Source organism: Porites lutea, chromosome 10 (assembly GCF_958299795.1).
Source record: "Porites lutea chromosome 10, jaPorLute2.1, whole genome shotgun sequence".
Taxonomy (NCBI): Eukaryota; Metazoa; Cnidaria; class Anthozoa; order Scleractinia; family Poritidae; genus Porites; species Porites lutea.
The window spans coordinates 24,878,434-24,902,925 of record NC_133210.1 but is presented as its reverse complement, the minus strand read 5'-3'; the positions used below and the strand labels follow the sequence as shown (position 1 = coordinate 24,902,925).

The following is a 24,492-nucleotide window of genomic DNA, read 5'->3' as shown; positions in this document are numbered from 1 at the left end:
TTACCTTACTGTTGCTGTTTGAAATAATTCAGGCTGCCAATGTGAGCTTTTACTTTTCCGTTGAAGAAAATCTCGACATGGTAGGTTCTCAATTGAATTCCACTATTTACACGCAAGATGCCATGTCATGTGCTATGGCCTGCACCAAAGAAATGAATTGTTACACGGCAAATTACATTAAAGCGGAAAAAAAATGCGAACTCTTTGGGGAGCAAACGGAAGATGTCTTTAACAGCCAGGCCGCCATTGTATTTTTAAAAGGATGTTTCTTGATCAAAAAGGTAAGAATATTTGCCTTGCACCCGTGTTGTCATCGTAGAAAAGCTAAAATCAATAATTAATGTATGCACATTTCAGACAAAATTTTTCGCCTGTATATGGGCTGATTTGCAATTGTTCGGATAGATCGTCTCAAATGATTTCAATGTCGTAGAGCGATCGATCTGTAATACGTTGTGCACGACCAGCCCATACATGTATACACCCCCGTGAGTTCTAGCGAACGCCTCAATCGTCCCGGTCGTCCTTAGTTTAATCGTCTCTCGATCGATGGCATTTCTGAGATTACTTAGGCAAGAGAGGATAAAGGGGACAGAGAAGGCATCCCCTATACACACCCTGTTCCATAGGTAATACGTCTCGAGTTATTTTTAAGACACACATATCCCAAGGGGTATTAGAAAACAGCCAATCACATAGCGCGAATGTGTTCCGCGTGGATGACCCACGCTCAGAGGCACGCGTCCTTCACGAATTGACGCAGAACAAAATGGCGGAAGACTCGGAGAGCGATATTGCTATTCGTTTTGTCGACGAAAACGACTAAAGAGAGATTTCTGCTAAAGCGGTGTCAGCGAAATGGAAATTAAAAAAGAATCGCCCTTCCTCTCATGTATAGAGCTAACAGTACAGCAGGGAAATCCTTAACACGCTGAATATTCTCTCAGGATCATTTATAATTTACAGTTTGAAGAGGGCAATTTCTGGTTTGATATTTATTCTTTTATTAGTCTTTTATTATTCAACAAAAATAACACTTGGCGTCAGGCGTCCCTGCTTTATTGTACAAACGAGCGGTTTCAATAGACCGGCGAAATTTCTCATTTTATTAGAGCACTGAGATTACGACAACTTCGAGTTAAACTGATTTCACGAGTTGTCAAAGAGTCCAGCAATACTCTTTTCCCAGGAGAGCGCCGACACATTTCGCTTCAATATTGAGAAATTTTTTGGGGGGAGGGGGAGGGGTGGTGGAGGGTAATTAAACGAGTTGCATTATGGTCTATATAGAATTGTTATGTAGCTGGAAATTTTTCCCAACGGAGCGTGCTCTCATTGGTTACTTTGAGGTCACATGACATGTAACATCGAAACTGTTTCCCGCCAAAATCTCTGAACGGGCAACATTGCAAAATCTATGACGTCACAGGGTAACAGTGCACTGTTTAATACCTGCGAATGTTGATCTCCGACCGCCGTTACAGTGAGGTTTAATGAATTTCCAGCTTCAAAATCTCCAGCTTTAATATAGCAAATAACTAAAAGACTGGTCTCTCGGGAAACAGTTAATTTTGTTTCCTTCTAATCCCAATGTCAACATTGAGATTCTCGTGAAACAAAGTTAACTGTCTCCCTCAGGAACAGTCATTAAGTGTTTTTATGGTGAATGGTCTGTCTCGGTTGCCAGTTCCTGCATTTGCCAGTTTTAACTTGCTTCATTTAAAGCGTTGTCCATTTTTTGTTTCTTGAAGTAAATACCCGCAAAGAATTGACTGTAGAAATAATATTTTAGTTAATAGTAATTGTAAAGGATTACTTCAGTATTTGGGAGGCTTTTTTTGCGTACTCAGCGCTTTTATGTGACTTTTCTACCAAAGTTACCAAACCAATTCTAATTAATGGAGGAAGCCTGATGGGAGAGGTTTTCCGTTATGCGATTAAAACGTCTTTGTCCCTAAATTACAACTTCACAATTTCTCTTGTCTTTCTCAATTTTAAATTACTGCATATTGGACAGAGGAACTATCAAACATGTCGACCTGCAAGCAAACTCGTATGCAAAGTGAGACTCACTGACAAAATACTTCTCTCCTCGAAATTTCCCGCCAAAAGCATATCTTGATCGCCCCAACGGCCGTAAACAACAGAACAAGTTTGTCGCTTGATGACTTCATTGCGGACACCAAAATATATATAGAAATATACATGAACCACCGGAGCAGGGCTCTACTATCCACGCGCTGTGCGCGCGACAAACTTTAAAAGCGTCTGCTTCGCGAGGAAATATTTCAATTAGCATTAAGGGATTTTCTTTATTTTAGATTCAGCTTGACGCCCCACAGTTACAAGACACACCAGATCCCGTGGGTAAGTTTCTTTATAGAACACATCAATTCGTACCAAAGAAAAGACCAAAGCAAGATTGCTTCTTCTTCAGACGCTGCTTGTTTTGCTGGGATTAAATTTGTTTGACAACGGTCACAAATAATGCATAGAAATTATTCGTGACTGATGTGCAATCATATCAAATGCAATATCAGTGTGATTGACACCCTGCGATCAGAGCCTCATTCTTTCGTCTTGATCAAGGAGAAGAAACGGAGGTTCTGCCTGAAACGCGTCAAGCCTTGAAGTCGCCACAATCCAAACTTCTGGACTAGTCAATGTTGTTCCCTCCCGTCAAACTAGTGTTTCTAGTACGAGCATCCGTTTAATAATATACCGATAGTCATAATATGAGCTCCTTTTACCCGGCGCACGAGTATAAGGCCTGGGTTCGAAAATGTTTCCTAGCAACATGCAGCGCATGCTCAACAAAGATCTAACTCGATTCAAGCAGAGTTATTTTCAAGTACGTCAAAATCGAGTAAGCGAAGCAAAAGCTCTGTTGGCAGAATGTACGGTTGGCGCCAAACATTGTAAGACTGTGATAGAAAGTAGCCACGGCGTAAATTTATGTAATCAAATGAATAGACTCTCCCACGGTATTTTTCAACTTTTTACATGGACAAGTAAGGGAAAATCCGTTGACACAACTGGAGCGCCCTAAAACTAGTAAAATTGCAAAATTTGAAAGTGATTTGTTGAAAACTAAAGAAGATATAGTTCCTTAAAGTCGCTAAATTTTGCAGATGTTTATATGGTGGGGGACCCAAACTTGCCCTCCCCCCCCACCTCCATACAAACGACTGTAAATTTTCGCTCGCTTAAGACGTGTGACTTTCAAACTTGGCAAGTTTATTAATTTTAAGGCGCTCTTTCCAGTCGTGCCGACCGATTTTCCGTAACTGGTCCATCTGAAAAGTTTAAAAAACTGTGGAAGGGTCTGTTCCGGTTTAAGTTATTCCCTTAAACTTTCTTTGACAGCTTCCCTTGCATGGCTTGATTTTACACCTCAGTGGTGCACTCTTTCTGGACGAGCTTCCTTTGGTGGCGAGAAAATCACGGCGGAACAGTGTAAAGAGAAATGTAAAGACGGATGCCTTGGTGTGGAGTGGTGGGAAAAATCACGCAGCTGTTACGAGTGTGCGGATCCCTCCAAAAAGACCGCGTATAAGCACACTAATGACAAAGGTTATCCCCCTCACGTGTTCCTTAAAATCTGACAATGAACTGTGTTCATAACAAGCTACGCTGTCACTAACAATAAAAACAACAATCATGCCCATCATCATCGTCATCATCATCATCGTCTCACAAGTCCGGTTTTCTGAAAGGAAAACCCCTTGAAATTGCAAATTCATTGCAAATTCAGGAGTTTGCAATGGTGAATTGGCGAACAGAGCACCTGTTAGCCTATGGGTAGGTTCACTTAAGTGGTTCCATGGAAAATTTTGGCGGCAGAGCTATTTTACTCCCATTAGAAAGCACAACCCGGAAAAGCTTAAGTATCTATTCCCCCCGTACCCCTGCCCCCGCCTTGTGCACTCTACCCTTTACATTTTTACTAACACCGCAGATAAAGAAAGAAGTCTTGACTTGACTTTTATAGCAAATAAAGCTTTTATTTAGACCCTCACCTAGCTACAAAAGCCTCATTGTACAAAATGATTGATTCCTTATTGTAGTTAACCTAACAAGTTAGTATTAAAATTTTACAAAAGTGGACGGTATTGTACAGAGCTCCCTAGGAAATTTTCACGAGCTTCCCGCAAGCTTAAACATGTACAAGATGTGGTTTGTCTGGTTGATGAGTTTATTGGCACTAATGTATACTGCCTCCGCCCTGAAAAAGAACAATGACAATCAGAATTACGTAAAAAAATGACGTTTATTAACCCTTTTACTGCAAAATGTGGCCAAAGGCAAATTTCGACCAAAATTCCAAATTTCATTTTCTAAAGTTTTGACAAACAAATAGCATCATGTGAAAGTACAGGCAGAGAGCTTTCATTTGAATGGTCACATCATAGGATTTCGTCCACAGACTCAAAAGGTAGAGTCACCTTACAGAACTCCATCAAGCACTTTGGCAGTGAAAGGGTTAAGTAAGTGACGAATGGAAATAATAAGTACTGTCGAACCTCCCGTAAGCGACCACTCAAAGTTCGAAGATTTAGTGCTCGCTTACGGAAGGTAGTCGCGTACCAGTATCCAACCAGAGGTTGGATCTCTTTCTAGATATCCGAACACATCTACATTTTGGAAGAAAATTCATTGCGTGCAATTTTCAAGTTGCGATATGTCTACAGTTTCATGTTGTCACTAAAGGTTCATCTCATACTCGAGTTACATTCAGCGAACAAAGAGATCAAACTATGCCTCAAGTAGTCGCTTACAAGAGTATGAAAACAATGGAAATTCTGGAACTGTAAAACAAAAAAGTGGTTACGGTCGCTTTCGAAAGGTGGTCGTTTGAGAAAGGTTACAAATGCAGTGATTTTGCTGGGAAAATTTTGGTGTTGTTGATAAGTGGTTGCTTATGGGAGGTGGTCGAACATGGAAGGTCGATCGCAAAAACATGAACTATACACTAGGGGCGCTTTCCAAAAATCTAAACTGGATTGCCGGACAATGACCGAACCAGTCATTTTGACAAGCAATAAGCTTTGTCCGAGGATTTTCGCAGAAAAGCCTTCTCCTTCGTGCACGCTATTTATGATTTGACTGATGTGGCTGGATAGTTTTGATTAAAAGTGAAATTCTCATTACAACGTGAATGGTCTGGCCGTCCAGCTCTGGAAAGTGGAAAGCGCCCTTGAATTAAACACTGCAAACACAAACACGAGTGATAAACATGATAAATTCAAGAAAAAAATTATCTACCACAGTAAAAGCAAGTTGGTGCACAGTAACAAAGGAGGGTCTCGTTTGCATACTGAAATACAACTAAATGTTCAAGTCTCTTTACTAACGTTACTAAAACGAATAACGGTTAACAAGCAAGGGGAACGGGATCAGAACGGGAGCCCTATCAGTAACTTCATCTCCAGTTCTCTACTTTACTGGTTTTGGTAGTAATGTATAGCTTACCTTTGATCCTTGAAGTACTGCTTTAAAGTGTCACTAAAATTTTTAGAATATTTTACAAATTCTTTCTTGTTCCTCTCCAGACCCTAAAGAGAGATAAAACGAAAGATTAATAAACACAATACAGTTCTACGATTAATGTGTTGTTTTAAGGGCTCGTTTACCGTTTTTCTCACTACGTTGCGACCGAGGAAGACCTGCAGTAGGCGGTCGAAAAGTCTCGATCAACAGAGCGTTTTCACTCAGCACGTGGCCAGAAGTTTCGTAAATTTGTTGGAACAAAATAAACTTTTTTGGATAAGAAAAAGCTTCAACTCCTACAGGACCGGTTTGCAGCGTTCGTACCGTTTTTTGAACAATAAATTTGAGAACTTTTCAAGGACATTCAAGGCCACATTTTCCATTTTTCAAGGACTCCATTCAGTGCAAAAAAAAGAAGTTAACATTGAAATTCAAGGACTTTCCAGCACCGACTGCAATTTTCAAGAACTTTCAAGGCCTTGAATTTTTATTTTAAAATAAACACAAAGAATTTCCAACAAAAACACAGTGGGAGGTGTCCAACATCATTGGTGAGAAAAGGTAAGCATTTATACTCCTAAAACTTAGCATACCTCTTTATACTGAAGCATCTTTCCAACTGATTGACAGTTCTTAAACACCTCGTTTACGGCATCAAGTAAGTCCTTAATAGCAGTTGCAATATCCCTAAAGAATTGGAAAAACTTTACTAAACAGACAGCCCTGAAATAAGGCCTTTAAATAAGGCTTATTTAAAGGCCTTGCGTCACGGTTGTATGTTTCACTTTCATTCTGTTCAAGTACGTACGTCAGTATTTGCTATGAAACTTGAGAAATAACTTGTGAATGACAAAATCATAGCTTTGTGTCAAACAAATAATTATGTCTCCCAAGTATTATATCAAAAGTTACAAACAACAAAAATGAAATTTTGTAAACTGTTAGGCTATTAAGTTTTCAAATAGCACAACTGCCATCTGTTTCAATCTTCTTTTGAGTCTGTCCATCTGTTCCTCATTTTGTTTTTGCTGTGTCATTTATGCCCTTTTTAAATGTTTTGAGTGGATATTTTTTATCTTTCACTTAGATTGGTAGTGGTTCCCATTACTTCAATTTTTAATAATATTATCTCATGACACAGCTCCCATATAATAACAACAAGGCTCCACTGTGAGAGGATTAGCGTGCTAGCAAACTCTCAGGTGGGGAAGGGGGTGGGGAGGGAGTGTTCCCAACCCCACCCCTGAAGGCACTAGCACACATCGAAAGATACAATAAAAATAACACTTAAAAGTGCAAATTTGGGTAATGTATCATGCAAGCATGGTTGACAGAATGGCACATACTGTGCATCAGCTTCTCGAAAATTTGATTACTCAGCACGTATAACAGAACAGTTAGTTTCACAAGACCTATTTACATTTGTTTGAGAATAATAATTATTATTAAACTTAAAAAATTCAAAGCAAAAGCTACATTTTGGCAAAAGCTGCCATATGCACAGTGAATTCCAGGGAAAAGAAAACTGGAACAGGTGAAATTTAGCCTGCACATTGAACAGTATTGTTAATGGTATTATTGGAGAGAAATCTGTCACCCTTTCTCAAATTCTAATTCTAGAATCTAGTGTTACATCAGGAGTCAATTGGAACCATTTTCTAGACACCACTTCAATAATATTGTACACATGGCTACTTACTTTATCGTTTGTAGAAATTTTTGTCTGTTACTAATTTCTGCCGGTATCTTGGATAAAATGGCCTTAAGATCTACAAAAAAGTTAAATACCATTTTGAATTAACGTTTCCACCAAGGCAAGTACAGCTTTTCTGTAGCATTAAACCTGCTTGGTTAATTACATGTATACTCATTTTCTTCTCAAGTCAATGATTTCTATGCAATCTACAACAAAGTAATTATGGATTTTTTTTGTGTTTTTTCTTTCAGACACTAGCTCTGAAGATTTCATATAACAAATTACTTATAAAGTTATTTGTTAACTTTGTCTCTTGTGTGGATCAAAACAAAATTAATTCAATTTACAAAGTGCAGTGTAATTTCTAGGATTACCCCCAAAATACATGTATTACTTCTTAAATATATTAAAGCTTCCCTTTCTGGATTTTTGGAAAAAGACATGTATGCAATGAAGTAAAATAACTTGTCAAAAATTAATAACCAAGAATTATTCTATACTGCTTTACCTTTAGCTTTCTTCGACAATGCAGTAAACTCTGGCTCTTTGACATCAAAAGTATAATCTGCATAATTAAGTAAATTAGTAATCAGAGTATATTAAAATGAAATGTGTATTGGTCAAATTGTAGAGTCTGTGGTCACATAATAACAGAGGTCAACAGAGAAATTTAGAACCACATTGACTGCAAAATATGTAACAAATTTCTACTTGTACCATCTGATGAGACCAAGTTTCTCATTTTTTCCAAGTCACATGTTAAACATCTCTTATCAGACTATTGAACAAACAGAGAGATGTACACAAGATAAGGTTGGTCTCACTGCATTGAATGACCATTTACTGGTCAATGCAAATCCATGGTGACATGATTATCAACTGGAGGATTAAACTCGAAGTGGGACTGGAACCTGTGTCACTGACTGAAAAAGAACATCATTCTTGTATATTTATCAGGTTTGAAATTCACTGTCACGTAAATTACAAATGCGCACATGCCACCTACCTTCACTATTATTCGAAGCACTAAGAAGGAGAATTTCATTCATGTTTACTGACAATGATGCTAAAAAGAAATGAGATTTTTTCAGTTAATATTGATGAATGAGGAACTTGTTTATACATGTACTGATAAAATTAAAAAATATTGGTTTCCAATGGAATTAAGGGTCATGGTGCCAGTTGCACATCTTTATGGTACTATAATTCCATTGGCCCTAAATTCATTTTTTTCCTGGACAATCTTCACTTGCCAATATAGCAAGGCATACTTGAGATTTCACTGCAAAGTTTTGAACATTTAAATGCCATGTATACATGGTTGATAAGACCCTTTGAATTGCTGCTCCTTCTTGACCCAGAATAATATAATACAGTACAATCCCACGAGTAAGAACCTGGTTTTTATGAACCTGTTACCCTAAAATTTGCCAGTTAGGCCCCCTCCATACATTATCAAAAACTTGTTAAGCCTAAAATTTGAAACAGGTTCTAACTTTCTAAAACCTATGAAAAAAATTCTGTACACTTGGCCAAATAAGATAAGTCAACATTGAGGATCCTATTTGGAGACATACATGAAGGTGCCTTATCATTCCAACTGCAATGTCATGGTAGGCAGATTTTATATAAGGAATAAGCTGAATACCACTACATGTAAATACTCTTAGCTACAATAAGTTATACTATTTTTCTTCAGAAAATAAGAATCTATTGAAGAACCTATATAGCATAAATTTGTCCTAATTGCCACTTATATAAGAACCTGTTTAGGCTAACTTTGGAAAATGCAGGTTCTTACATGTACTCTTGGGTTCTTAATGTATAAGCACCTCGGGTAATAATTTGTTCAATGAATTGAAAGTAAACAACAATGAGCTTAATGCTGACAGGGGTTTGTGGTAAAAACAGTGGAATTATGAAAAAATTTATTTTTCACAGATTAAGATGATAAGTTACCTGATTTCAAAATTTCTCCAACAATCTGTTGTGTAACACCTGGTATATCTTTTTCAGCCTGAACAAAGATATTAAGATAGAATCCATCAGGAAATTGAGTAATTTCAAACTTCAGTGAACAAAAATCTTGTACCAGAATAATATTTATTTAAACAATACCGCATTCTTTTTTACATTTTCAAGGGCTATAGATATAATATATTTATTATCTGTAATAACAAGAAAGACGATTTCTCATGGGAGCCCAAAAAAATAAATGTCAAATTTCACAAGAATTAGGAAAGCACAGGTAAAATTCTGAAAATTTCATGAGTATGATGTCATTTTGCGAAATCTGACATTCGTTTTGTCGGGCTCCCATGAGAAATTTTCTTTGGTGTTATTACAGATAACTTATTACTTCTATAGCCCTTGAAAAATGTAAAAAATAATGCAATATTGTTTGAATTATTATTCTGGTACAAGGTTCTTGTCCACTGAAAATTAAAATTACTTTTTTAAAAAATAGCCAGTGGTGAAGAGTTTAATTTAATATTTGACCCAGGGCTGTCAATAAGGGCGGGTAGCAGGCCAAAACTGCCGGCTAGTTAGCCATCCCTAGCCTGCTACTTTCATCTCCTTCTATCATAACTGCTGACAAAATGTAAGCACCATTAAGTAAAATTGTGAAGCATCCATTACTTGAATGACATTTAGTGTATATTTAAACAGCTTTAGATGTGTGAAACGTTTGAACAGTGCGATGTTGTAGAATGCCTGAACATTTTGATTGCATTGTTCCCAGTTTTGAGTGTATTCTCACGAAACAACATGGTGCCTGTGGTGGAAAATACCCCTTGAAAACCCCGGAAATGGCATTTCCCAGGCTCTGAATTTCAAAAGTCCCCAGATACCTCAGCCCTCAAGAACTTGTGCCTTTGGTGTGAGTTTCAAAGTCACCTACTATTCGTTATCAGCCTGGTACTTAAAAACTTTTTGACAGCCCTGAATTAACCATTTCTAACCTTGGTAAAAGCAGCTCGTAATTTTTCAACAGCCTGTGCATCAAAGGATGGTTCCAGCTAAATGCAAAAGAAAAAGGGAAAAAAGACATTACAAAAATTATGTTAACAACCTTCGCTGTATCTAAAAAATGGGATACAGTGTAGCTAGTCTTTTTCTCATTTGAAAATCTCTATAACATGATACTTGAACACATCAAAAAATGGCACTAATCATTATTATCCATAGCGTTAAACTCATCACCAACAGGTGAGCTTGGGTGCTGGTGCATTAAGTGGATGCCCCGTATTATGCCGATGAATGTTTCTTCCTACGTTTTCTGTAAAATAACCTCCATTAAGAGAGCACCTTCATGATACGGACAACAGCAAAGGTGTCTGCTTGATCAAGGGTTTCATTGTATTTTTATGAACAAAATTCAGTCAAGAAAAATATTAAGACGGAATCCAGCAGGAGATTGACTGATTTTAATTTTTAGTGGACAAAAACCTTGTGCCAGAATAATTATTTTAAGCCATATTACATTCTTTTTATGCTTTTCAAGTGCTATAGATGCAATTAGTTATCTGTTATAACACCAACGACAATTTCTTAAGAAAGCTAAAGAAGATAAATTTCAAATTTCACAGGAACTGAGAAAACACAGGTAAAACCTTCATGCATAAGATTTCATTTTGTGAAATTTGAAGGTTTTGAAGTTTGTTTTCTTGGGCTGAGCCAAAAGAACCTATTCTTTGCAGTTATTTCATATAACTTATTTCATTCATAGCCCTTGAAAAGTGTAGAAAAGAATGCAATATGCTTGAAAATATTCTGGTAGAAGGGTTAGAAATTAATACTACTCAATTTCCTAATGGATTCTGTCTTAATTACTTACTGCACAGCATCTCACATGGGCATATACTAGTGCTTACACACTGTTCTTTACAATTTAGAAAATACGAAATTAAATACAAAAGTTCACCACGCAAGAACAGTGAAGAATGACAAATTTTCAGCTTACAAGTTCATTTCCTGATTCCAATTAATCTCCTGATTCAAGTTCAATTTCTGATTTGCCCAGCACTCAAACAAATTATAAAGCACATTTCTTTGATATGATAAAATCATATCCAGTAGTTACCCTCATCATCTCCTTAAAACAAGCACGGACAGCTATCTTTCCTTGACGGACTAATCAATCAAACTAATGTCTTCTAAACGACAACACCCAAAATTAAATACACCATTTTCAGCCGGACACCACCTGGAAAACGGGTAAAAATATGCCTTAAATTGAGATATTTAATACAATACCTCACGCAGCGCTGGCTTTACGATCGTTTCCAGTGCCAAATTAGGCACTGGTGTACTCTCGTCACCACCCAGTGCCATAAGTTTCAACGTTGAATCCTCACCAACTCGAATGCTTGACCTTCCGCCATATTTGAAAACCGATGTTTACCCAGAATGCCTTTAGGCTCACGGGGGCTCATGAAGACTGGGAAGCAGAGTTTGAGACATCCACAATCCCTAGCGATCTTAAACAGGCAACATGGCGGACGAGGTGAGGTGCGAAGTTTGTAACAAAATTAGTGCTAAATATCGCTGTCCAGGTTGTTCAAGACGAACATGCAGGTAATGCAGTGTACTTGAAGGCTGATATTAATTTGCGATGTCGTGATTAATACCACACTGAGTATTATTTCTCGTGTCTTGTTTTTGTCAGCTTGGCATGTGTCAAATGCCACAAAATCCAATTTCAGTGCTCAGGGATTCGCAGCAAGACAAAGTTTGTGTCAGTCGACAATTTCACAGATAGTAACTTGTTATCAGGTAATGGATCTTAAAAAGTAAACGGCTATTTCAAAATATAAACGTTTTATATAGAAGCATACTTGTACACCATGCACGTGTGTAAATGGGTTTGTGTTTAAAATTTAGATTACAGGTTCCTGGAGGATGTGGATAGGTTGGCTTTTTCAGCAGCACATGATGGCCGGAAAAGCTGGAGACGCTGGAGTACACAGGTGGGGCTAACTTCTTTTGACATAGCCTGAGATAACAGCTGACATTTTGGGATGCCACCACTGGTCTGAGCTCTGAGGAACGAGCACAAAAATTCCGTACTGATGACTTGTTGCTACCCAGATTCAGGGCTTGAAATTAGCGCTGGCAAACTCACAAAATGCGAGTGAGAAAAATATCACTAGCAAACGTTTGTGAGTTAGAATCATCCATGTCTCCCAAACAAAAGGAAAAAATTTGCTAGTGGAAAAAAAATCTTCGTAGCAAAACTTTGCAAGTGCACTAAAAAGTTAACTTCGAGAGCTGTGATCTGGATAGTGCTTCTGATTGGTTGAAGCAAACTCCCTGACCTCATGACTAATCAGAAGCACTACGATCGATCTGGGTAGTGTCACGTCATTAGCTTGGAATTTCTGTGCTTGTTCCTTAGATGGGGGGAAACCAGTGGTGGTACAGTCACTAACTGCTTGCTGTTTTCTCAGGCTACTTTACTTACAGCTGTACTATATACTTAACAAAGGGAGAGTAGGGTAAGAATCAGAACACTTCATGAGAGCAGCGTGAATGAAATGGCTTAACATTAACAGAAAGACTGTAAAATTCCAAAAGACCCTTGAAAAGCTATTCAAGCAGTCCTGATAATCTCCTGCCAAGGACTGCTGGCCAGCGATATCTTAGGGTTAAATTAGCCTATAATTTTTCATTAAACTGCATTTCAAGTCATTAACAAAGGTGAGTGTGAGGGAAGGTGCAGTAAAGGCTGTAGTATCCAGGAACTATGGCGGAGTGCAATATGTAACCATGACAACCCTTTGATCTTTGAGCTGATCTTTCATGTGTTAAAAGATTACTCTCTGTAAGATGATGATATTAATCGTTGTAAACCTCATACATGTAAATTCACAGACAGCTACATTACCTCATGTTTTAGCATGGGATTAGCTGTTTGTTTTGTTTTCTTCTGTACTTATTGATTAATCCACTGTTTACTAGATTTCTTTTCTACGACGAAAAGCTAAACAAAGTGGAGTAGATTTGAAGTTAATGCCAGTGGGAATGTCAAAGAGAAAGGAGAACACATCAAAGTTCTGTAGAGAGTAAGTCCTCATCAATATACCAGAAATTCACATTAGTGGTTGGTCAACCATTAATATGAGTTTGTGGTAATATTAACATTAATGTATAGATTTAACAAAGCATAAAAGAAAAACTGGCATAAAATCACTAATCACTTGTTACTTGACACTGAATATTAAACAGGGCTCAAGATATATCTGAGACTGTTGACTGGCCAAAGAAATTTTAGCTTGGTCACCTCCCTCTTCTGACCAGTCAAAATGTTAAAAGTGACATGAAAATCACTTGAACATACCAGCCTAACAAGCAAAAACTTAATTTACAAAAAGGATACTTGTTCTCTTGAAATGTTATGTTGTCAAAATGTTTTCTTTTTCTGGTCGCTTGTGTAGGTGTCTGGACAAAAAGACTGGCAAACTGAAAGTACCTCCAGGCAAATGGTCTTCTTGTCACATTGTCTGTTGCCCAACTGTTATTAGGGAGCTTAAGCAACCACGACAGTGATGACGATGACTATGACAACATCAAAAAATTAATTTTTTAGCGACGTTTTCATTGTCTTCATCGTTGTTGCTGCTTGAGCTCCCTCCTTTGTGTATTTTGAGCCCTGCAGCCACTGCCTGGTTTATCTCATTTGCCTGTTGATAGGTTCTGCTGGGGGGAGACCCAACTTAAAACCCCAACTAGAACACAATGTTATCAATCCTTAGTATGATACCAAGTAGTGTCATTATAAATTACCAGTAAATCTTAATTCCAACCTTCAGTTTGTTTCAGGTACACTTAGTGTAACAATAATACAGTTGTAGCGAAACTAATTGATACAACTGTCTGTTCTTTAGATTGCAATGTATAATGTGGAGAATCAGATGGCTATTCCCCCAAGCTGGTTTTGAATATGTTGATAGAGGGTAAGAAAAATGTTCCCTAAAATTAAGGGTGCTGTACTGAAAATCATAGTGCAGTCTACGTTTAATCAATAATTATGAAAGCTTTATTCCTGTATTTTTGAAAGCATGAAAGTTTACGACTGCCAAGCATTTACCTTTTATTACTGTGATACAAAGTCATAGCAAAAAACTATTTCTTGTAAATTGATATTGAACCATAATATGCCTGCCAACTTTTCCTACGTGTAAGTAATCGCTGGACTGGACTGGACTATTTTGGGTTTAGATTAAAATCAAATTTTGAGTTTAATTCGTTTGATATGGTCACTGAACATTTCACCTGGATTTGTGAGTAATGAATGTGAAATTGCCCTTTAAGCATGAGATTGACGTTTTCAATCTGCAGGTGTGTGACATGCATAATGTATGTGAGTTGGCAGGTATACCATAATAGTACAACTATTACCCCTGTTCATGGTTATTGGTGGTCTGACAGCCTAGCCTTCGAAAACATCCGTTTCTCCTCGCTCTTTGCCGATGGGGACGTTTCATGTGGAGGAACATCTGCGACTCAGCGACAGAAATTCCATGATGACGTAAAATCTGTCCGGAATCCGGTCAGAAGGGCTGATTGGTCAATGGAGCAGTTACATTGTTTTGGTTATTGTTTACGAATGACAGACAAAAGACAAAAGGCCACAAAGGTCAAATGTAAACGCGAATAATCTCTAACAAAACAGTTAATATTTGTGGAATATAGTCTTCTCTAAAAGAAGCATTTGAGTTTTGCTGGAGCTCGTTGGTAGATGAACACAACAATTTACCAAAATCGACCAGAAGACAAGTAAAATTGGACAAATTTACATTTGAAACCCCATGACTACTGGATTTATTATGTAAACATTGGATTGTGTCATCAGTATGGAATTTCTGCTGCTGAGGCACAGACGTTCCTCCTCGTGAAATGTCCCCGGCAGTGAAGAGCGAGGAGAAATGCCTGTTTTCACAGGCTACCGACAGCCATAAATGATTTTGACTGGTGACAACTTAAGAATAGTCACCATCTTGTGACCACTGATGATGACTGTTACTTCATTGTCAGTCATCATCAGTTATACTGATAATGACTGCCAATGTCACATTTATTTTCAACTTATAAATTTATTAATCATCTTTTTAATTTGATGTATCATAGGGTTTCAGAACTAACAGTTGTCAATGAAGTTCTCAGGAAGTACATTGACCCTGAGAAGGCAGATGCTGTTCACAAGCAAAGGTAAAACAACAATGAAATACTTCATTGTACAAATGATGTAGTAAACAGTGGTTTTCGATTGCTTTTTTAAATTAAGAGGGTATTATTTTCCCATACTTCTTAACAGTATTCGTTAACTTTTGTCAAGTTATTTGGAATCTTTCTGTTCATATACCAGCACAGATTCTGACCCACAGGTTTGCTCAAAAGATTCAAGATAAACAAAACAACTTATTATGAGACTTTTGGCCTTTTTGTACACACTACTGTAATTTGTTCTGTACTAAAGGATCCACTATAATGTTATAATTTTGTGAGTCATATTATTTACAGATTAGAAAAAATTTGAATTTTTTATACCATTTTCAAACAGTTTGAAGAATTACTGTGCTGTTGGTCCTCAAGGAGTCTGTGTGTTTTTAAAGGTGGAATCTTTACCTGCATCTAAACTAAGGTAAAATAATGCAACATTGGATATTGTGATGTTTGATCACATTTGGACTGGATTAAGACAACTTAAGTGACGTACAGTGGTCATTGTGCATTGCAAAGGCAACCAGCTTAAACACTCTACGGATGTAGCCTAAGACAGTTGAACCTTTCATAAGTGACCACCCAAAATGCAAACGCTTGGTGGTTGATTACAGGAGGTGGTCGATTACTGGAGTTGAACCACATGGGGCCTCTTCCGGGACTGTCATCGCCAAAACTTGGTCTCAGTTGCTTACAGGAGGTGGTCGTTTACACTAAGGTTCCAACTGTAAGGCTTTGACTGGGAAAATTTTGGTGTTTTGGATTGGTGGTTGCTTGTGGAAGGCAGTTGCTTATGAGAGGTGGTCTCACATGGAGGTTCTACTGTATGACTGTAATACAGTCAACTCTTGCCTTGCGATCATTTTGCTGTCATGGACATCCTGTAAATTAGAGTACAGTTGTATGGAAAACAGCTAAATATATGGCAAAATTTCAGTTGCAGCTGAGGTGGTTGCTTACAAGAGTTTTAAAACAATAGATAATTCTAAAACTGTCATTCTAAAAAGTGGTTGCGGTCGCCTATGAAAGGTGGTCATTTACAAGAGGTTCCAGCCATAAGGCTTTGACTGGGAAAATTTTATTTGGATTGGTTGTTGCTTATGGTAGGCGGTCACATACTTACAAGAGATGGTCACACATGGAGGTTTGACTGTAGTTCATGAATAGCGTCCATGTGAGTTAACACATAGACTAATTTCATTCACTTTTTAACATCCTAATGATTTTTTTGCCTTTTTGTTTTAACAAACTATTGTTCTTTTGGGCATCACAGACGAGTTAAAATTGCTGTAAAATGATTCTAATTAGCACATATTTCTCACACTCTCACTTTTAAGGACATCTCATCAGGTGCTGGGGGTATCCACAATAATGCGAGTTGACTGTAATGACAATCATCATCATCATGAAACTTACAATGCGTGTTTTGCAGTGAAATAAATTTATTGAGCTCAATGATTGCCCTGTAAAGTGATAACTAAGGCCCTGAAAGGAACTGCCTTAAATACGATTAAAGATGGAGATCACTAGCCAGCTGGATGTACATTAACCGGAAGTGGCCTTTTTGCACTCTTGACCCATCATTTTGAACAAAATTTTTGGCAAATTGCCTCCATAAGAGTAAAGACACTTAGCAATACAAATTTGGTAAGATCAAGGCATATCAAAGGAGAAAAAGGCCCCCACATTCGGTTGATGTGTGTTGCTCAAAAACATTGCTGCTTAATCTCGGCCCTGATGTCTCTTGTTTAGCCTCGCCTGGTAAATTTGATTTAGACACACAAGATGATGAAGATGGAAGTAAGTAAGAAGGGCATGTTAAAAAAGTACAATACAGTCTTTTATGGTTTCTTTATATTAAAAACAAGGGAGGTGAGGCTGGGGAGAGGAACTCAAAAGCCATGTATTAAAAGAGAAGGATGGGATAAGGGAACTCAAACCAATCAATACCCTGTGAGCAGAGGTGTTTCTCTTGCATGGCTTGTCTTTAGTGTTGTTTTTCTTGGAGCATAAACAAACCAACTACACAACAGACAAGACATTTAAAAGACTTTGTAAGCGATAAAACCATGCAAGAGAGAAACCTCTGCTCGCAAGGAACCAATCAAAATTCTTGAAGAAATGCATGGCAAATTATCTTATAGTCTGAAATAGGAGGTGGAGAGGTATGACATTTCAGACTATCTATATTTCTTAGTACAAATTGTAGGACTAAATTCTTTGTACTTTGTAGGTATCATAAGTTGGATACTTCTAAACCCCTAAAGGAATGCCTAAACAACAAGACCATCATTGAATTCCCTACTTTGCATGTTGTGCTTGCTGACAAGGCAGCAAGCTACATCTCCCAAAGTCAAGAGGAAACCTTTGTTGCTGTCACAGAGAGTGCAACATGAGAAATGTCTTGTAGAAATCATTCTACATTTGTATTTTGAGAGGAAGTGTTCGTAACATAGAGTGATGAAGAGCACATGGGGTCGCCACTCCTACCTTAACGAACATATTCAGGATTGTACCAAAGTTAAATGGATTCCTTTACACCAGACTTCACTGGAATGGCTCTATTGTCTCTGACTGAGAGAATGATATAAAGCAGCAGTCTGCTTGAAAACAACAACAACAATATTTACAGATAACGGCAGAGTTTATTGTCATTGATTTTGTTGGAAATTTAAATAAAACACTGATGGGGCTTGACGAACAGCTTGTCAGACTGGCCACTAAAATGAACTTTCATTCTCTTGTAAACTGCCATTCCACAAGTACATTGATGTTGCCAAAGAGTAAATTAATTTTTTTTCACAGAAAACAGAACAAGTAGAGTGGAGAAAAACACCACCAAGATAAGGATGAAAATAGACTGCAGGAAATGGTTGTTCAAAAGTTGGATAGCGCTATCCGCTGGATAAATCACTGTCCACTGGATAGCGTAATTGGTTTCCCTAATACTTATCCAAAGGATAGCGATTTATCTGATGGATACCGCTATTCATGTTTTAAACAACCAGGCCTGTTCATTAAATCTGATATTATTTTGTGAAAGTTAAGATTTTAAATTTTATCAGAAAATGAGGTAAACCTAGTCTGTCATTGTTGTAGACAAAGACCACTATTACCATAAACCTTTCTCTCCCACACCAACTAGGCTAGGCTTTGGTGTTACCATTCAAAAGAAACCTCTTTTACAGAACCTTTGCATACCACTCTGTTTCTATTTATTTTAACTAAGGATTTAACCCAACAAAACTTAATTTTTTTGGTGAATTTTTTCGCTGACCAATGTTAGGAGAGAATGGGTCTTGTAACAAAAACAAGATTTTTTTGCTGTTATGAAGACTTTTAATTTGTATCTGTTGTGAAGTTGCTCAAGGTAACAGAAAGTTCTTGTTTATTGTGGGCCAACTTGGGTTCTATCTCATGAAGACATCTGTATTTCTAAAACTTGAGTTATCCCTGAAAATAAACAATGAGTTTACAATCAGTGATTAAAGTTGAGAAAAATATTTTTTGTTGACACTGAGTAACTTTACTAAGCGACATTGAGTAGAACTTTGCAAAGGGAGATAGGGCTGTCCTGATTTCAGCACTAATAGGACAGTGTAATAGGACAGTAAGCGTCACGCGTGTGATAAATTCGACATGTTCACACCACCGCTACGAGCACATAAATGCTAGCCTGTGTACAGGCTAATAAATGCCTAAGCCTGAAATATCACAGATTTTGTTATAGTTTTGGTAATTTGGTAACAGAACTTAGTGTGATCCAATTCAGTCGGTAATCATACTTGTGATTAAAGAAATTGGACTGCAGCAATGGGGTCGTCTGATTTTGTTAATCACTTGTATGATTTCAGACTGAATTGGACTCCACTCAGTCCTATCACCATTATTTACAGTTACCTAAAAATTATTGAGTATAACTTATTATTATAAACTAGTAATAACCAAAGGTTACAGTCACTGAGTGTGGGGTGGAATGCTCGAAAACTTGTCAAAATGCTTTTACTCTGATACTGGGCTTTTGGTACGTTTCAAGTAATAGATGGTCAAAACATGTGTGATCAGATTACATACTGTGCATTCCACTTATTCCTAGTGGAAATCCAAACAAAGCTGGCTATATAAAAAATTGTGCCAGGCATGCACAATAGCAACCTTGAAATTAGGATTGTGGGCTGTTCTTGTCGTTTGTAATAATAATAAGCCTTTAGTAAAAGATGTCTGATGTGAAGACACAAGTTTTGTGTCTTATTAAATTAAGGCACTCACTAATCAAATTAATTTGTCATACTTTAAGCTGCTCTGATGGGCCTTGTATTCCATGATTGTATTCTGTGGTAGGTTCAGTACTCTTTTCAGTGTGTCCCTTAATCAAAAAGGAAGAATAATTTTGTTTAGCCACACAAACCTACATAGAACATGATGCCACATGCAAAAAAATATTATAATTTGGAAGTACAGTGTAAGAGAATTCTAACACCAGAAAGCTCGGAAAAATTCTGAGCTTCAGGTGAGAATTGAACTCATGACCATCCGAGTTCTAACCACTGAGCTGCTGGAGGCACTATGGAGAGTAGGGTCACCAGTCATAGAGGAGTCATCATAATAATTTATTTTTTTTCTGTATCACTGCTTCTACATGAGTCATGGCTTGATACATGTGTATGTTGTGGTTCAATTCTTCCCTTGGTTTATTTTTTAACTTCAGGAGGAAAACTTTGATAGACACAGGGCTGTTACTAAGATTTCAAGTTGTCAGGTATAATTATGCAATTAGTCAGCAGAAAATTGAAAAGCTAGAAAGATCTCTATGTTTTCTATTCCTTTTGTTTCATCTCAAAGTAGCCAGGTCATGTTCATATAAGAGGTCAGGGGAAATAAAATCCAAGCGTCCAGCTCTTAGTGACAGCCTGAATACCACTTTGCAAACCTCATGTAAGAGGTCCAAAATAATACAATAATATTTAATGTATAAGAGACGTATACCATTTTAAATTTGGAGATTTTGTATTCAAGGGGAGGGGGGGGGGGGGTGGGGGCTTTTAGAATTGTGTGATTTTTTTAAAAATAAATTTACAGACTAGGAACTTACCTAATTCTTGTTGTGGTTGCTTGGTCTGCAGCATTTCTGTTCCATATTGAGATGATATCTTCCTAAAAAGATAGAAAATTGTGGTTTGTTTTGTGCTGTGAACAAGTGAAATACCGCTATTTTTCGACAATAGGAAAGATATTTCATATCTCCAGTTGAGCATGTGATTGTTCTTTTTTTTTATGCAAACACCAATGAGACACCAAACCACTTCGTTTGCACTTTTTCCGTGAAAAGTGAATGGCAGTCCTAGCAGGGTTGACTGTGTTATGTGTGAAATGAAGATAAGGTGTTTTTACGTGAAAGCTCACCTGGTACAGTTTGTATTTTATTGATGTTTCTACAATGTATAATAGAAATATTATCTACAGTATGACACTAGGCAAAGTCAAATTGCAATCTTTGACACATTGGTTTTGTACTGACAGTAAGTATTAAATTAATTTGCAGATGTTTTATTAATGTATGTATTATTAAAAAGACAATAAGGACCATGCATACTCATCAGACTCTTGACTCTATGAAAACCTTTTTTTTAAACTTGGGTCTGACCTGGAATCGAACTGATATGACAGCCCCACAGACCTCACTTCCGACCATAAACTGCTCTCCAAGCATTGCCAGTATCTAAAATACATAAATAAAGCACACAAATTACCACAATGAAAACTACTGGTTTACAAGTAATTGGGTAACCCAGGTCTATAAAGAAGTCTTTTTTTTTTTTTTCCTTTTTTCCCTTTACATTCAATATTCTCAAGATTAATTTATATTTAAAATAATAATATCACGCAAAACATTTTTATTAACCACCAATAAATGGTTATTTTATTTTATTACCCATGAAATTCAGCAAAACCACAAACGGGCGATATATTTCAAGACGTTTCATTACATGTAGTGGCCATATCACAACAAGGACTGACCACAGACCACATAGAGGAGACCAAAAAGCCACAAACTTATTAAACAAGCTGTTTGCATTTATCATGTAGTTTTCACACCCTTGATAGACTTTTTCTTTGCAGCACAATTTGTGCTTAAAAAATTTTGGATGTTCACAGTTTTTAGAGTTCGATAGTGACTGGTTTTCTTATTTTCTTTCTTTTTTAATTACTTTTCATACCAGGTTCTCCCAACATCTTGATGCGAGCCCCTTTCTCAGGCGAACTATCCACTTTCCCCCATGCTTATTTGCCTCATCCTAGAAAGACATATTTATAAAGAACACGATAATAAAGGGTAACTTTAATATTCAAGTCTTAAGAGCCACCATAGCACAGCTAAAAGAGAGAGAACTTGTCTCCCACCAATGTTCATAGATCTGGACCTGGTTCCCGGAAGGCTGATTAGCGTTAATCCAGGAATAAAATTTTGTTCCATGTTTGTATGTTACATTCCAATGCATTGCTTAGGGTAACATTTTGTGTTATCATTACTGTATCTCATAGTGAAGGCTCAATGGTATTCTGAAACCTCATGTTGCATGTTCTCAGACAAGAAAACTGTGCTTGAAATTTGGCTTAATCCGAGACCCTGGACACCTGGGTAATCCCTGCATTAACAATATTTGGGTTGAGTTTATTGCTGGTGCTACTTGCTCCTGCTGGGAGTCCTGTTTTACCCCTCCTAAAAAAATGACAGGGCTGTGCTGTAGGAGAGTGTGGTGGTCCCTAGTGCCAGGCGACTAGAAAATTTTTTTTCACTTCCTTTGCTGGTTACCCTGGATTTCACAAGTTCAGACACTGTGATCCCTTCAATTTTTCTTAGTTGTATAACAGCTGCTGTACAGCCATGTAACTCTAAAAACAGAGTACTTTTTTGGTGGTAAATTATTGTTCAATGATATAAAATATTTGTAAAACTCTGCTCCTCAGGAAGGTGCTCCACCTTCTTAAAGGATTCAAAAAGATAACCTACCTCCCACATGGGCTTGATGCCATCCTTAAACAAGTGAATGTCGCTGTGTCCAGTTAAGTCACCAGGCCTGACCAGGTAGCTGTAAAAACCCCAAAACTGTTCTACCTGGGTGGTGAAAAAAAAAAAAAAAAAAGAAAAAGGGAAAAAAAGGTTATATTATTCTAATTCTAAGGTAATCCAGGAATCTATACAAAGGAAAACTTACTGATGCAAATTTTCCAACAAGTTTAATGTTGTCAGCATAGTTAGTGGATGCCTGAGGCTTGCCTTGAGGTCTTCGTGAAAACCAAAATGCGTGCGGACATTGCAATGGATGTTCTCCTTCACCTACAGTCACAACTTTCTTCTCAAGCTGAAAGAAAAAAGCACAAAAAAATTATGTTATTTTTCTCTGTAACCAACAATGGCTTTTAAAGGCAGTAATAAAAATAAATTGATTTTACATGTATCACATTGATTAAAGTGTATCATGCTAATGGATGCAAAAATTCCACTAATCCAGGTGTTGGACAAGGCATCTTTTGCCACTGATGTAATACAATGTAATAACATACAGCTGTAGTAAAAATGTGGAAATTACAGGCAATCTTAAGAACAAAAAGCAAACTTTAAAACATGTAACATGTACCTCAGCCCGGAACTTCATTTCCTCTGTCAAATCACCTCCATTCATTCCTTCACCATTTCTTTCCTTTTAAAGTTAAAATATGAAATTTATGAAAAAGGCATGTTAAACACTTTGATCCTAGTCATGCTGATGTGACTAAACAATGGCCTGCTCTCCAGTTGGCTTGATTAGCTTAATGGATAGAGCACTGTGTCTGGTCATTTGTAAAGGTCAGGGTTCCATTCCCCACCAAGGCTGAATTTCTTCAGGTTCTTTTTCAACCACTTAGGTTGTTTATTGAACTGCGAGGATTATTTCCACTTTAATATGTTTTATCTGCAGTTCAAAATGTGAGTCACTTCATATAATTATTTCCATTCACTGCAGGATTTGTTTGTTTTGCCAAGAGTTGTTGTGGTGCTGTCTAGTTCACTAATAGGCCGATTTAGCGACGAAATGGTAACATCAGTTGACAACGGGAAAGTGTGCAGAAAGGAAAAAACACAACTTCAGGTGCCCAATTTGCTGCTCTGCCATTGGTCAAGCCAGTTGTTTGATTTGCATGCATCGCTGTCAACTCACGTTCCTATTCCGCTGCTAAATCAGTCTAATGTCTTATCGATGGTGTGTGTAGATCAATATTGCTAATGTGTTCTTTAACCAGAAACTGCTAGTCATGGTGCTTTGAGAAGGTCAGCAAAATAACTTTAAAGCCTCGTTCAGATGTCACACCTCAAAAAAGATGACCCAAGCATGAAGAACGGTAGCCTGTGTCACAGATGTAATTTAACCTCAGTTAGTAATGTCTGTGAAGCAGTGCCAAGATTTTTGTTCTGAATGACAGGGTAATCTGCATTTAAGCCAGTTTTAGAGATTGTTTATGCCAATGTGATGGCAGTCTGCGTCTCATAACAATATCACGTTGGGCTGCTATTGAAGACCAGCATTAAATAAACTAAAGTGGACACAAAAGTTAAAGACACCAGATTCGTATCCAGTACAATACAGCACTCTTGTTGAGTATCAACTTAAATCTTGCGCATTGCTACTGTACTTTATCCACTAATTAAAACTTAAAACTACCGTATTTCTTGATTCACATTCTTCGTCCTCTTTGTCATCGCTGTTGTCGTCATTATTTGAGTCATCAAACTTAAGCCTACGATTTAAAATAAAGAATCATGAGTTACAAAGTTACAGGAAAACATTTTCATTGTCCAAAAATACGAATTGAAAATCATGAAACTTACGCTTCGAATTTGTTCATTTTTGCCAATAAATATTTCTAAAAAGTGTCTTATAAAAATATATAACTATTTACAATGATATATAAAGCTTAAATATTTCTTCGAAGTGGCGAAAAGTTCGGGATTTTATGAAAATTTCTTGAATGTTTACAAATGTTTTTTGCTTGCTTGAAACTTAGGTTGGAAATCACGCATGCTCGTTAAGAAATAACAGTAG

At 37.2% G+C, this 24,492-nt stretch overlaps 4 protein-coding genes across 4 annotated transcripts; 2 read left to right on the top strand and 2 right to left on the bottom strand.

Moving 5' to 3' along the window:
- The first annotated feature begins 77 nt into the window (after positions 1 to 77).
- LOC140949686 (uncharacterized) lies at positions 78 to 3,810 on the top strand. Its single transcript, XM_073398830.1, has 3 exons — positions 78 to 281; positions 2,322 to 2,367; positions 3,367 to 3,810. Exons 1-3 carry the CDS (start codon positions 78 to 80, stop codon positions 3,603 to 3,605), a joined length of 489 nt encoding a protein of 162 aa, XP_073254931.1. The 3' UTR covers positions 3,606 to 3,810.
- Positions 3,811 to 3,983: 173 nt separating this feature from the next.
- LOC140950169 (programmed cell death protein 10-like) lies at positions 3,984 to 11,590 on the bottom strand. The gene is made up of 9 exons (XM_073399364.1): positions 11,444 to 11,590; positions 10,150 to 10,206; positions 9,146 to 9,203; positions 8,193 to 8,252; positions 7,695 to 7,751; positions 7,190 to 7,259; positions 6,084 to 6,177; positions 5,473 to 5,555; positions 3,984 to 4,225 (listed from the first exon to the last, which is right to left on the bottom strand). The coding sequence occupies exons 1-9, from the start codon at positions 11,519 to 11,521 to the stop codon at positions 4,138 to 4,140; spliced, it is 645 nt and encodes a 214-aa protein (XP_073255465.1). The 5' UTR covers positions 11,522 to 11,590; the 3' UTR covers positions 3,984 to 4,137.
- Positions 11,591 to 11,672: 82 nt separating this feature from the next.
- LOC140949875 (box C/D snoRNA protein 1-like) lies at positions 11,673 to 18,035 on the top strand. The gene is made up of 8 exons (XM_073399018.1): positions 11,673 to 11,764; positions 11,856 to 11,962; positions 12,071 to 12,156; positions 13,148 to 13,251; positions 14,074 to 14,142; positions 15,317 to 15,397; positions 15,750 to 15,830; positions 17,643 to 18,035. Exons 1-8 carry the CDS (start codon positions 11,682 to 11,684, stop codon positions 17,803 to 17,805), a joined length of 774 nt encoding a protein of 257 aa, XP_073255119.1. The 5' UTR covers positions 11,673 to 11,681; the 3' UTR covers positions 17,806 to 18,035.
- LOC140949876 (eukaryotic translation initiation factor 4E type 2-like) lies at positions 18,035 to 24,443 on the bottom strand. The gene is made up of 10 exons (XM_073399019.1): positions 24,279 to 24,443; positions 24,112 to 24,187; positions 23,050 to 23,112; positions 22,627 to 22,773; positions 22,422 to 22,526; positions 21,628 to 21,705; positions 21,054 to 21,128; positions 20,502 to 20,563; positions 19,701 to 19,775; positions 18,035 to 18,862 (listed from the first exon to the last, which is right to left on the bottom strand). Exons 1-10 carry the CDS (start codon positions 24,293 to 24,295, stop codon positions 18,820 to 18,822), a joined length of 741 nt encoding a protein of 246 aa, XP_073255120.1. The 5' UTR covers positions 24,296 to 24,443; the 3' UTR covers positions 18,035 to 18,819.
- Between the last annotated feature and the right edge of the window lie 49 nt (positions 24,444 to 24,492).